General features: G+C 50.9%; 1 protein-coding gene across 1 annotated transcript; it reads right to left on the reverse strand.

The window, feature by feature from the left end:
• Positions 1 to 50: 50 nt before the first annotated feature.
• Positions 51 to 14,537, reverse strand: LOC120893614 (dynein heavy chain 8, axonemal). Its single transcript, XM_040295607.1, has 7 exons — positions 13,927 to 14,537; positions 8,292 to 13,858; positions 6,809 to 8,214; positions 5,828 to 6,732; positions 1,174 to 5,755; positions 373 to 1,097; positions 51 to 308 (listed from the first exon to the last, which is right to left on the reverse strand). Exons 1-7 carry the CDS (start codon positions 14,443 to 14,445, stop codon positions 183 to 185), a joined length of 13,830 nt encoding a protein of 4,609 aa, XP_040151541.1. The 5' UTR covers positions 14,446 to 14,537; the 3' UTR covers positions 51 to 182.
• Positions 14,538 to 14,750: the final 213 nt, after the last annotated feature.

Here is a 14,750-nt window from a genome sequence, read left to right on the forward strand (position 1 = left end):
ATCAATCGCTTTGCAACTACACACACTATAAACTATACAATTAAAATTGATCAATGTTCGTAAAAGCTTTGTTACTATTTATTAAAACATCATCCCGATAGCATGCTTCAAAATTTTGAGTTAGACTACTATTTTCTCTAATTGTTTTGCTTCCCCCAACAAATTCCTTGCTCGCCTCAAATTTACTTGATATCACACAAAAGTGCAACACCACGAAGAACCCAATGTTCCGGCGGTTTGGCCGTTTGCAACCACAACGGTGTGATGTAGTTCAAATCCGTTCGATTAGCTTTCTTGTACACTGGACACTGTGGAAACGTATTATGATTAATTTTTGTTTGGTCCACCCCACCCCAAACAACGGAAACTTACCTCGTACAGCTTTGGATCTTTCGGTGCAGTGGAATTGATGGCGTACACGTGTATGACAGGCATCGGTGAGTACAGGACCTTGTTGGTTGCTTCCTGCAGCCGAATGAACCGCTTGTCCCAGCCGGCTCCATCGATGTACAGCCCGTAAACGTACACCCCTTCCGGTGGCGTTACCTTGCACTCTTCGGTCAGCATCTGCGTCACGTCATTGTGCAGTGTGATCATGTCCAGGGCCCAGCCCTTGTGTGCGCGGGCCACTTCCTGTCGCATGGCGGTTAAGAATCCCTGCGGATTGAAGAATCCCGTCATCCAGAACATGTTGGGCCGCTTGCGGAAACACCAGTTGTTGAACTGTGTGTTGCGCTCAATCAACTCCGTAAACCAGAAGCCAAGTGAGGCCGACGCCCAACTGCCCCGCTTCCACACGGTGGGCACGCGCGCATCGTAGATGTTGTCCAGCGCATCGCGAAGCTGCTCGTTCATGATGATCACACCGTCGATCGCAAGCAGCAGATCGTCTAGCGTCTGGCGTACGAGCAACAGGATACGCTGAATCCGATCGATTTCCTGGCGCAAAAAGATGTTCATCGACTCCTGATGACCCATGATGCGCAACCGTTCCTTTACCGCGTACGGATCGTACGGCGGAGGCACTTTGCCCAGCATATCGCGTACCATCCGCGCTACGGTCACTTCACGCGTCTCGCCACCACCTCCCGATGATTCTGCGGAATAGAAGAAGATCGAGGGAAATGACCATCCATCCATACAATATGCTATGCTCTTGAATTTGAACCTCACCTTTCGGTTGGATGGACAGGATCGTGTCCAAGATTTCCTTCGTCGTATTGCTCTGGTACGTAATGTCTGCGTTCGAGTGTAATCCATACACCTGCGGAGGATCTACCAGCGGCATGCCTTCTATAGCCTCAAGGTACTCTTCAATGGTCTTGAAACGCATAATGCGATACTCGCGGAAAAAGCGGAACGTTTCCTCAAACATTGCATCCGAGAACCAAACGCGAGCGAAGGTGTTGAGCAGCCGCTTGTCGTAGTCGTCCGTAACGCGTCCTCCGTACTGCACCTCACCCAGCATGTAGCGCATGGTTTTCCAGCTTACCCGACCCACCTTAGGGTCCAGTGCGTCCAGATGATTCTGCACAAACATGCAGCTCGCCAGCCAATCCGCCGAGTTGAACTCATACGGAATGTTCCATCCTAACGGGCCAAACTTTCGCCGCTCCTGTACCACCGTATGCAGAAACGATATTCCGTAAATCAGTGGCACGTACAACAGAGAATCGCTGTACTCGAACATCTCCAGCGACATCGAGGCGTAAGTACGCTTCAGACCGGCCTTCACGCCCGACGGTGGTTCGTTGGTAAATTTCAGCGACATCTGCAGGAAAGTAATCGGAAACGCGGGATGTGGCTCGGTGGTCATCCAAATGCGGAAGTTCTCATGGTACGCCGTAGGACCCGCCCGGTCCAAATCCATGATCTGCAGCAACAGCTCGTTCATGTACTCCAGCCCGAGATGGCAGTTTTGGAGCAGCACCCAGGAGCCTTCCTCCAGCGAACTGCCGACAAGTTTGCGTGCATGCACCTCCTGTCCCTGGCCCATCGAGATCGAGCGGCACTTGATGGCATTCTTTTTGGCCAAACTTTCAATGCTGGGCGTCGGATCGGAACCCATAGACAGAAAGCAAACCAACGGCGTCAGAGGCCGGCTTTCCTCCAGCAGCGCATCGTAGTTGATGATGACGGGATCGGCAAACCGTTCGCCAAGCGACATGCCCAGATAGCGACGGCTCTGGAACAGCGTTCTGTCCGGACACCATGCCCGAATGATCAGCAAACGGCGGAATGCATCCATCGACTGATAGCCTCCCTCCGGTGGCAGTGGCTCTTCTTCGGGCGCTTCCTTCGAGAACCACGCTTTCCAGCCCTTCTCATTGCCCCGTATGCTGTCGAGTATTGCACTGAACTGATCGAGTTTGGAGAGCTGCACCAAATTCAGCCACGTTACATCGGCAATCCATTTGTACGGTTTCTCCGGACACGTGTTGATATCCAAGGCTGCTCCTCCTTTGATAAACGTTTGAAACTCGGCATGCGTTACCGTCTTCCGGTCCAAATCAATGTTCAGAGCCATCAGAAGAACGAACAGATACTTGTGCACCTCGTACAACCCTCGGCACACGTATCGGAAGATGTCATAGGTGAGATATTCGATAATGTTGTTAATACGTCTCGTCGGCACCGGATGCCGATCGGAACGGTTCATTGAAATGTCGAAGCGTTCCAGGAACTGTACCAGCGACGTTTGATACATGTTGTTCACCATGGTCATGCTGCATATGAGGAAGTACAACACACTACCTCGTGCCGCTACCGGTCGGTATTCTTCGCGAGCTCGGTTGATTTTGATCTCCGTTTCCCGCGCGATCTTCAGCTTCTCGCGCACTTCAATCGAGGTGATTTTGCTCGTATTCAGCACCCCAATCACCGTCACATCATCCACCAAGCTGCCCTGCGTGGTGGACAGCTTGTGTAGCAGATTTGCCTCCAGTTCCTGCATTTTACGTCGATTTGCAGTCACATCTTTGATCAGGTTGGTTCGCTCCGATTCCAGTTCGCGCTTCTCCGTCAAGATCACTCGACCCAACAGCTGATCCTCTAGCCCACGCATCGTCACGGTGAAATCAATGATGGACGTTCGTGCAGACACCTCGGGCGTGTAGAGCGGGTTCGGTAGCTTCGTGGTCATATACATGCGGAACGAATCATTCACATCCACCTCCTTGTCACCCACCTTCACCTTGTAAGTGTTGCCCATTTTGATGAAATTCTTCTCCAAAACGTTGTCCAGCACGGGATCGAGCTCTTCACCAATGTCCTCGATCAGCATCGGGTAGCCGAGTGAAACGCAATCTTCAATGTGATTTCGGAAGTACTTGTGATTGAGCGATGTCACCACCAAACCAAAATCGTTCTCCTTGTTCTTGATCCACATCTTGCCCTGTGACTGGGGATCTATCAGCAGTGGATAGCGAGCTGCCTTCGTCACGATGATGCCATTCTGAATCGAAAGCTCATCGTTCGGCAATCCTTGCAAATTCCACTCTCCTATAGTGGCGGGATCGGTGAGGTTTTCTGTTATATTTATGCTCCTGGACACTGGAATGCGGCGTTTGCTGAGTTCATTCTGCCAGCTCATCTGAAGTACAGTGCGGTACTCTTGATTGAAGGGACCAGTGTACGAAAGAAAGCCGGTTAGGATGAGCACATCTCCAACAAGTCGCTCCGTTTCATCTTTAAACTGCTCCAACTGCTCTGTCCACCGTACCCTTTCGTCAGCCAACCCGTCAATCAACGCCGAAGCTGCATCCATTTTATCCTGGCATTGTTTCGCATCATCCAGCACGGCTTTTTTCTTCGCCATTGCTTCGTCAAACATTTGCTGCACGACGGCCAACTCTTCCTCCTTTGCTTTCAACAGTGCCTCCGCTTCTGCCTTCTCGGCCATGGCTATGTCTAGCTTCTTCTGCTGCCGAACCAAGTTGGTCTTCAAGGGCAGCACATCCTTATTTACGTCGTAGAAGTCCGCCATCGCAACAGTCCATTTCAGTAGACCGGCCACATTGCCGCAAGCTGCCTTGGCCGCCTCAAACGTGTATAGATGGTAGTTGAAATACGGCATCATGAGATCGACCGTTTCCGCATTGATGAGATCTGCCTGGTAGCGTACAATTTTGCCAAGGAAGCCTGTGTCCGCCATTACCTTAAGTGATTGCTCCCAAGATGCCAGCATAAACTGGCGTTCTTCGTCCGGTTTGACGGCAGCTATTCGTCTTCCGAACAGTATCAACACAACGTCCATAATCAGTGTGATCAGGTACGGTGGTTTACCAAGCTTTCGTACCGTCGCAATATCGGCACCGGTCACCGTCTTTAGGGCTGCTTCAGCCTGCTCCAGTGCTGGTCGGGCAGCTTCCAGTTTATCCTCCGCCACTAGCGTGTCCGCCTGGATTTGCTCTACCAGTATGTCGGCCTTGTTCTTCACCACCAATACATCCGCTTTCACCAGCTCAGCTGCACACTGAGACTCCGTCACGGACGCTAATACCACCTCCGCCGCTTTGGTGGCAATCACAATGTCCTTCTCTTTCTCCTCCAGCTCTAAGCGCAGTACATCAACGGATTCAGCTGCCTCAATCAGCTTCACCAGACCGGTTTGCATTCGGCTCGCTAGAACGGCAATGTTTTCGTGCTTCTGTCTATAGATGACTTTGTAGCCTTCCAGAAATGAAAGGAACGATTTGGGCGTCACGTGCGCCTGCCGGCGGAACCGTTCGAAATACTCGATGCACACTTCGGCCACACGGTTCTGCACGAATGCCATGATTTCGATCAGACGCACCTTAACGTCAGGCGTGCAGACGATATTGTAGTCGCGCAGGAAATGTGTTGATACGGCAATGAGTGCATCCTCGGGCCAGCGCTGGAACCAATCGATGGTACAGCCTGAGATGAGCCCCGGGAACTTGAGCGACCGGTTGCGGAACTTTTCTCCCACAGGCGAGAAACACAGCACAATGTGAAGGTTGGCCCGCGCTCTGGAGATAAAGAAATCGTACAGGTTGTCCTGCGTCGGGATGCGTTTCGGATCGACCTTCTTCATCACTGGTATCAGCTCGTTTGTTATTTGATCGATTTCATCCTTGGGGAAGAGGTTGGCGATTTCACCTGAGCTGAGCACGTTGTTGATGTACTCCAGGAAGCCTTCGTCCTTGATGTCGTTATCGGTGAATATAAACGTTATGCCTTGACCTTCCACACCAGACACACGGTACAGATACTTCAGATCCTCCATCAGATTGTTCACGTTGTACGCTCTGGTCAACGTGATCTGGTAGAACTTGTACCCGGCAATGAAGGACGCCAACCGTGTTAAGCTCTGCTTGCCTGATCCTCCGACGCCTACCAGCAGTGCATTTCCACGCGGAGTACCGATAATGCGCGCAATTATCATCAAATGAATCAAGGCATCGCGGAAGAACACTAAATCCATCGTTGCGCCACGGACCTGTTCGTTGTACAGCTCAAGGAACATTTTGACGCGAGCAGTAGTATCCTCAAAGCCGGGCATTTCTTCGTACAGCTTCGGTGGTTCTAAGCTCACATCATCTCCTTCCTCGCCGGTAGGTTCGGGAGCATCTCGCAGAAAGTCGACGAAGAACTGCTCTTCCTCCTGATAGTGTTCAAAGTCGGGCCCAAGCTCTTGCTCGGCTGCTGTTCGCAAATAATCCACAAACCATATGCGATCCTCGAAGTTTGTAAACCGATCGGCTATCACGCGTGTACATTCGTGCCGCCAGAGCTGTAATGGAATGTCATGTAGACACAGTTCCGAATTCCGCAAAACATCTTACCCCTGAACCCCTGAACTTACATTTATTGCCGTCCGGATGGTTTCACACTGTTCCGATTTGACTTTCAGCATACCTTCCCAGATGCGAGACAGATCTCGCAGATTGAACACGTAATGGAATTTGGCCGGTGTCGGAAGCATCTTTACCTTTGTTGCTTGCCAAATTTTACGTGTTAATGGCACCAGGCGTGGAATAAACCGAACCAGCACCTCGTTGAACCGCGACTCACAGAAATACCCTTCGCCAAGCACGCCGAATATTTTGTCCATTGACTTGTTGCTAGGAATGGCACAATTGAAGATGCAGAACTGACGCTTCAACCGAGGCGGGATGTCGTTTCTACCGCCACCCGGGTGGATCATTGCCGCCAGCATTTGAATGTCCAACACGGTGAGGAAATCGCCCGGTTTGTCTAGCGAATAGAAGCCCCGATTCTCCATCAGCTGGCGCACAATCTCATTCGTTACCTGATCGCCCCACTCGTTCACGATCGGCATGTTAACATCATCGATGAAGATGGACATCTTGCGCTGCTGAGGTGGACCATACGTTGTGCCCACGCGCTTCTCCACGTACGATTCAATGATCCGCTGGAACATGTTCGGCGTGGTGGCGGAGGAAAAGTTGAAGCTCTTCGAAAGATGATACTCTGGATCGTACTGCAACATGTAGCCCTTAATCATGACGGTTTTGCCGGTACCCTGTTCACCGATCAGCAGCACTGCTTTGCTTTGCCTCGCTACCAAATCGATCAGGAATGAGGTTCGCACATTGTCGACGTTTGGTACCAAGATACTCGCAAACTCCGGCACACTGTCGCTAGGGTAGATGTACTCTTCTACGCGATCATTCCAATGCTGCCAGTTGCCCTCCTCTGATACGACGTACTCGAAAATCGTTTCACCCGGTTGTAACTTTGGCCATTCTGCAAATTCAATAAGCAAAGAAATGCGAAGTGGAAATCATCACACAACACCTAAGGTCAGATTCCGATTACTTACTCATTCTGGAGGGATGCTTTGCTATAAACTCTCCCATTGTTTCACGATCGTCCAGCTCAAGCACGGCACCCAAAGACCACATGAGCGAGAACAGAAATAGCCTCTCCACGTGAGCATCAGTAAAGTCGGCCGTCGTTTCGCCTTCGTTCCGTGGAGCCAACAGTCCTTCCAGTAGATCACAACACTGTCGAATGTAGATGGCTTCCAGTATCTTCATTTTGGCCTTCAGTTTAGTTTGCACAAACTCATGCAGATCGTTGTAGATCTTCATAAACAGGCGCCTCAACAGTTCGCTAACATCTGGAGGCTTGGTTTTGAGCCATCCATTGAGAATCGGTTCCCACTTCATGATGGACGCACTCATAAACACCATACCCATGCGACTTACGGTAGCCGGTGATGCGTTATCTACGTTGTCCGGCTCAAAGACCAGCTTTGCGTTCGGTGCCATCGTAATACGATCGCCGTTTGCCAACGTTAGCGTTTTGTTATCATCCAGCACGGAATTCAAGTTCTCGATCCATACTGCATCGACTGGTCCATCGAGCACCAGCCATACAAAGTCCGTTTTCTTCACCTTTAGTGTACGGCGCCACAGCGTAGAGAAAATGCCATCCGTCCAATCATTCGTGGCTACGTCCAAACGTCCAAACATCTGGGGAGCAGTGATTGCTTTCGGATTCATGCGTATTTCCTTGTGCGGCATACCGAGCTCGGTAAAGCTCTTCAGCAGGGTTAGAATGCACTGCGTCTTTCCTGCACCGGTCGGTCCCAGAGTCATCAGTCCGTGTCGCACAAGGGAAGTTTCGTACAGTTGAATTACTTTCAGATTCCATTCGGGATGGTTCATTAATCCAAGCGATTCAGTGCTGTTTGCAATGGCCTTTTGCAGTTCCTTGTAGCTCGAGGTGCTAAGCTTGATGCCTGGGAACAGATCCTCAATCAGCGAAATGAACAACGGCTCATCCTCGTCCACCAGCTTCGACACGTTCATGTCTCGCAGGACACGCATAACGATCGTTTCCTCCGTATCGGTCGGATTGGCACGCTTTTGGGCACCGAGCGTTCGCAGCACGGACAGAATGTTACGCAAACCGAAATCGTAGTGCACTTGCTTCGACAGCTGTTCCTCGCACAGTTTGTAGAGTGTGAAAAATTTTCGCGCCAGTATAACGTTGTCCTTGAAACCGCAGCTGGCCAGCTTGACGCGCATGATAATCTGTCGATCGGGAACCATCATTGCGACCGATCGGAACATGATTTTTAAATTCTCGGGCAACTCCTGTCGCCCTGCGTATCCCGGATTCATGGTGATAAACAGTCCAAACTCTGGATTGAGCGAAACTGTATCACCGTCACTAAACAGGAAGGATGTCTTCTTTTCCTTACGGGCACTGAGAACGATACTGTAAAGAGCATGGATAAAGCATTTAGTTTAGAAAACGATACTTTCCCACCTCATGGTTACCGTACCAATACTTACTGAATTTGTTGCGCTGCCACGGACAGCACGGGAAGTTCGATACGATTGAACTCATCGAAACAACCCCAGGAACCGGATTGTGCGAGACCCTTGTAAATGCGGCCCAAACCTCGGAAATCCATCTGATCCGAACAATTGAAGACCACCACCAGCTTCCCTAATGCACGGCCCATATCCTTTGTGGTTTCCGTTTTGCCCGTGCCAGCAGGACCGGCTGGAGCACCTCCCATCGACATACCGATCGCTTGGGCCAGCGTAATGTAACATCGATCAGTAAGCGGCGTGATGGCCAATCGTTCCGTTACGCCGAGATACTCGTTTTGATAGATAAAATCCACATCCGTTATCTTCACGATTACGTCGTCCGTTTCATCGATGTAATAAAACCGTGCCTGCTTTTGCCACTCAAAGTCCAGCGCTGTTCTTATGCGGAAGCGCACGAGATCGTCGAAAATGTCACGCTGGTGCACGTGTATGGTAACCATCGTTTCGAAGCGAATACGCTCCAGCTTCGTTAGATCCTTCACCGTCAGTTCAATGAGGCTGTTTAGCAGATTGAGGAACCTGTTGTTGGTCACACGCATGATCGCTTTGTCAGTGCGACATCTGCTCAGCGCTATTTCTGCCTCGTTCGTCCACAGTAGCTGTACACCGACGAGACCTGCCTGGCCGCAATACTCTTGGAAGCCGAGAATGAAATTGAAATCCGGACTTGCGAGACAGTGAGCCATCTGAGCCAGGATCGTTCGGATGGTATCCTGCATCTCCCCCAACAGATTGCCGAGCCAAATCTCCACCCCACCGGCACAGAACACGGGATTAGCAAGCGGAACGCGCTCACCATTGTCCGAGCAAATGGCCACGATTTTACCGAACGTTTTCTCATCAAACTCAACCCTGGCGACGGCATCGAAAATGCTCAACAAATGAGCCTGAATGGAGGTTGGGTCAGAGCTTTGGCCGAGAATTTCCAGCAACACAGGATCGGAAATGAAGAAGAATCGGGGGAACAGGAGACGCTTCGATTCCAAATACCCGGTGAGTGACTTCTGACACGTTTCGAGCTGCTCCAGCAGAGATGTTAGCGTGTAGGACATAAAGTCTTCACCCGTACAGCAATTCACAACGTTCGGATTGTCTCGCGCACGGAACATAATGCGCACCCAGCTCTTATCAATGCCGGCGAAGCGTTTCGCATCCTGTGGCAGCTGTTTGGAAATGTCTCCTCCTACAAACACGGCCTCTAGATATATCCACAGGTTCTGCACTTGCAGCCATTTCTCCAGAATTTCTCCAGTGTTCACCAGCTTGTGCAGCCACAGCATTATGTCCTTCTTGAAATGGGCGTTGAACCGGTTCGATGCCAGCGAGTTCACGATCATGATGCTATCCTCGAGCAACGATATGATCTCGACCGTTTCTGCCGGCTTGATGAGCAGTTCGCCACGAGCCTTGAATGGCGCAAACTGTAGATTCACCGTAGACCATTCCGCCACTACCGAGCGCAGCTTGGTGTCGATGTCGTTCTCCTTCACTGCACCGATACACGTATCCTCGATGTCGTCCGAAAACTTGAGCAGCGGTGCTTCCATTATGTTACCCAGCGTAAAGGTCGGCGAAGTTACATCGAACTTACAGTTCAGCATCTGTTCCAGCTTCTCCCAGTGCCGGTCTTTCATCGCCTCATTGCACATAAGCTCCAACAGTGGACAGCTGTTATTGAAGTCGTCGATCTTGGTCTTCAGCTCAATGTAGGCCGGCCAATCCTTCATTGCTTTCGGCAGCTTTCGACAGCGGTTCTGGAAATCGGTCAGCTCTGCGTTGATGTTCTCAATATCCACATCCTGCCACGGAGTTTCGTAGTACTGATCGATGCTCTTCATCACTTGCAGATACAGCGAGTAGAGTTTGTTGAGCAGATTAAACTCTTTCTTGCGCTTATGCAGCACCGGATAGTCGTTCACCTTCAACCCCAGGAACGCTTCGCCATTGGCGTACATCTCGAACTTGCGCCACAGCTCATCGAACCGTCCCTGAAACATGAGCAACCGATCGCTAGCCTCCTTCGCCGGAATGCCCTCCTCCATAGGGCCGTTCGTTTCAAACTCTAGATCAAAGCCGGTAATTTCTTCGTTGAACTTGGCCACTCCGGCGCCTAGCTCGCGTTGCAACGGAACCTGCAGCGCGATGATGTCATTCTCGACCTTCTCCACCATCTTGATCATTGCTTTGAAAGTGTCACGAATACCGTAAACGCTATCCACCTGTTCTTGCGTTATTTCAAGCTGCTCGAATTCGGCCAACGTGCGATAGGTTTGCTCGATAAACGTAAGATCGACATCGATGAAGGAGAAAGTATCCTGCACCGTTTGCAAACAGTCCATCGCCATACGAATGTCGTCCAAATCGGAGAGCTTGCGCTTGAGCGTCTCATCGTGCTCGGTGATAAAGTCGACAATTTCTCCAATTCGGATGTTGTAGAAAGCGAACAACCGCCGAAGGACAACCTCTACAACAGCATCCAGATTGATCACGATCGGCCCAATGTGGCTAGTGTATGTGACGCAGGCCAGATCTTCCTTAATCTTTTCAAACCGCTCGGGCTTCGCTTCCATTTCCAGACCGAACAAGTTCTGCTTCCAAAGATATTCGTAGTGATCGTACACCTCCTTCAAAATGTAGCTGATGTCGGGCTTTAGCAGCAACATTCCACCGTCAAATTCGTGCACCATTCGGGTCACCTCTTTGTGTTCGGAAATGAGCTTGAACCAGTCCCTCTCAGCACGCTGCTCCGCCAGCATTGGACGTCTTGCTTTTCTCTCCGCAGATTTCGCCTGCCGGCCCCAGGTGGAGATCGCGTAGAACGTCTCCACCACATTCAGCACGACTCGCTCAAAGGAGAACTGTATATCCTCCAGCGAGGGTACAATGTCGCAACAGTCCGTTTGCAGCTTCATTGCAGTAACTATGAGCGGATGAATTTCGCCCAGAATGGCTGCCTTGTTCAACTGCAGCCGCACCAGCTCGAGCCGGGAGCGCAGTTTTTCCAGCGAGTTTTTCACCATACGCACGAACACGTTAATGATGCGATTGTTAAAGTACGCAAACAGCTCCATGCAGTCTATGTGTAGCGTTGTCACGTCATAGTTGAGCGCACCGTAATCCTGGAACAGCGCTTCCAGATGTGCCTCGGGCGTGGGATTGGCAAGAGTTTTGTACAACTTGTCGAATCGAATCCAATCAAACTTGTCCGTCGGCAGCAGCTCTTCTTTGCGTCTATTTTCATCGGTGATTTGATCAAGCGGCAGCTGATATTTGCGATTTCCGCGATCGTCACGCTCGGGAACTTCAATTTTCGTGGCAAACTTGTTGATCAGCTCTATAACTGCACCTTCCATGGCCTGCGATTTCTTCTCCAGGTACACCTGCACCGACTGGCGGTACCGAATGTTCATTTCGTAGAACTCGTTCGGATCGACCGGATCGGCCGGGAGCGTCAGCAGATCGGTACTCTCGAACGAACTCAGCGTATCCTCGACACGGGCTTGCCAAATGTCGTGCACCTCCTTGTAGAATTGTTCCGTCTCCGTGAGCGTACTTTCCACCTCGTCTAGATACTTTTCAATGTTCAGCGATTCCCACGTAATGACACACAACCCGGGCAGAAAGGCTTTATCGAGCTTCACCAACATCGTGCGCATCAGTGGTAAAAATATCGGCGGAATGCCCAAACGGAGCGTGTTGTTCTGTCGCAACAGATGCTTCGCCCTTTCAAAGCATTGATCAATTTTCATTTTGTTCTGCACCAAAACAAGCGTAAAATCGGGCGCACTCAACCCAAGCTTTAGCACTACCTCCGTTTCCCTGATCACTTGCATGATCCATGGATGGAAGTTGAGCTCCAACCAGTTATCCGAGGTACGCTTCCGGTACACCGGCGTAGACAGCTTGGTGCGGGCCTTCTCCGCAAACACCATCCACGCTTTGTGGTGCAGCAATTCGTAGTGGATCAACACTTCGCACAGATAGTTGTAGTATTTGATGCAGAGCTGGGCTTTGCGGTGGTTCACCACGCACGCTCGATGTTTGAGATTCGCAAGCGGAGTGTCCATCTGACGAAACAGCGCACGGGCCCACATTATGCGCCCGACAGTTTCCGGCACACCGTACGGTATCGGGGGATTCGCTCGGTTTTCGTTGTAAATATCTTTCAGTTGAAAAATTTCCGTCTCCAGCATCATGGCCACATCCAGATAACGGCGATCAATGCACAAACATTCCAGCTGCAGCTTCTCGAACCGCCGCAAAATCAACAAACTGCTGTCGACCGTGCGCTCGTTGGCGAGCTGATTTTTGAGAAACTTTTGCAGCCCCGATTCTGCCAGCTCTACCTCCTTCAGGTAGCATTCGTAATCCTTGTCAAACTGGTGCTCGGTGTAGATCAATGGATCGTACGGCTTCGAGGTAAGCGTTTCATAGGCCGCCCTTATGCGTCCAGAAAACACCTCCGTTCCGGAAATAGCAACCTGTTCGATGATTTCGTACTTTAGAAACAGCTCCATGACTTCCAGTATGCGCGCCAACCGCAGCTTGAAGTGGTTCAGTTTACCAAACACAAACACCTGCGAACATTCCCAAGGTGTTTCGGTGGGACTGTCTGCCATCTTTTGCACCGTCTGTCTATAGCTGTCCCGGAAGGTTGCGTCCAAGTTGTGACAGATGGTGATCTTGCTGATCAGCACCTGCTTGGGCTGGTTGTAGATGCGAATCGTGCCACGATCGGTTAGAAACAGCCGGCAGTTGATGATGATTTGGTTGGCAATCTTTGTCAGCAGCCCTGTTATGCGGTCCGAGGTGTTGTAGTACATGGAGGATTTGTAAACCTGACGGATGACTTCCAGTAAGCTAGGAATGCTTCTCGTCGCTTCTTGCGGATCGCATCGATACAGAGGATCCCAGAACCGTTCGATCGAGCTTATGAAGCGTACGTTATCCCGCGATTCGATCAGCTTGTTGGACAACTCTGCCGCCAAACCTTCCCAAACCTTGGCCAACTTGCCGCGAGAGATTTTCAACGATTCCAGAAACTGACGAAACACTTTACCCTCCGTAAACTCGCTGATTGACGTGTAGCGCGTTAGTACCGTGCGCCAATATTCCAACTCTACCAGCGGTCCGGCGTAATGGGGAGCCTGCTCGATCTGGTCGCCCTGTGTGAGTGCATACTGTACCTGTTCCATCCAGCGGGCGAAAATGTGCTCAACGCGACCCATCTTTTCTCGATTGTGTGCCGTTTCCTGCACCTGGATGGCGGTCAGTAGAAAGCCCATGTACAAATCACGATCCACCTCAAACACGATACGCTGGGAAATGTCTTTTTCGGTACTTTTGAGGAAATTGATGAACCGGTTCACGCCGTACTTGAAGTTACTCTTCTGCATGTCATTGCAATGGCCATAGTCGCGGATGTAGTCGATGGCCGGCTTCAGCACGCGCTCCAAAATGGAGACCAAACTGTACACGATCGAGCTTCCCGAGGGTATTGTGATGTTTGTGAACAGGATTTCCTAAAAGCATACAAACATGTTCAGTCCCATTTGTCGTACAAATCACACCGTCGTGCCTGTCTACTTACATCGCTCAGTCCTTTGGTTTCGATCGGCTTGGCATTACTGTGCCGACACACTCCCACACAAACCGGGGTCACTTTGCCACTGCGTCCATCGGTGATCCAAACTTGATTGCTTGCCTGCTTTACCTTCGCATTGTACCGGCCCGTATCCATGCCGGGCGGAGGGCACATGTCGTAAAACAGGAGCAGCGCCTTCGTGCCCTCTGCCTCAAAGAAGCTATCCAGCAGCTGCACATCGAACATCCGGTCCGCCACGCACTCAGCAACGTAGTCCTGATCTTCGCCCAAGATGTACGCACCCACCTCTAGCACGTGCCGGTGCTTGGTGGCCAAGATGTTGAGCCGCTCCGAGCGGGCATCTTTCGATTTCTCGAGCCGCTGTTGAATCTCCTGCTCTTCCGTAATTTTCGGCGGGCTGCCACGACGTCGCTTGACCAGCTGTACCACATTGCCGATTTTCGTGCTGACGCCAATGACATCGAGCACTTTTTTCAGGTGACGATCCGGATCCGGGTCCGACATGATGGCCTGCTGCTGCTGCTGGATGTGTACTTCTCTTTCGACAGTTCTCAGTGTAGGTGCAGAGAATAGAAATAGCACAGGAATGATGGAAAGGTGTATGCTGCGTCAATGATTACTTTGATACTCCAGTTTCATCAGTGGATGCTTTGATGGGTGAGAATGGTTCAATGGATAGATTCCATGGGGTAGAGTCTTCAACTCGCATGACTCAACAACAACAACATGCCCGTCATGGGATCAAGTCCCGTACGGACCGGACCGATCATTCCATACGCAGAAGAGGACTGTCTTTTTTGCTGTGGATT

Source organism: Anopheles arabiensis, chromosome 2, assembly GCF_016920715.1.
Source record: "Anopheles arabiensis isolate DONGOLA chromosome 2, AaraD3, whole genome shotgun sequence".
Taxonomy (NCBI): domain Eukaryota; kingdom Metazoa; phylum Arthropoda; class Insecta; order Diptera; family Culicidae; genus Anopheles; species Anopheles arabiensis.

What these genes read in the sequence shown, in the direction of transcription:
- LOC120893614 (XM_040295607.1), bottom strand. Translation starts at nt 14,445, where the DNA reads ATGTCGGACCCGGATCCGGATCGTCACCTGAAAAAAGTGCTCGATGTC. An exon ending in GTGGCAGCGCAACAAATTCA is followed by an intron (nt 8,215 to 8,291) that starts GTAAGTATTGGT and finishes TGCTCTTTACAG; the next exon opens with TATCGTTCTCAGTGCCCGTA. An exon ending in AAGATCCAAAGCTGTACGAG is followed by an intron (nt 309 to 372) that starts GTAAGTTTCCGT and finishes ACGTTTCCACAG; the next exon opens with TGTCCAGTGTACAAGAAAGC.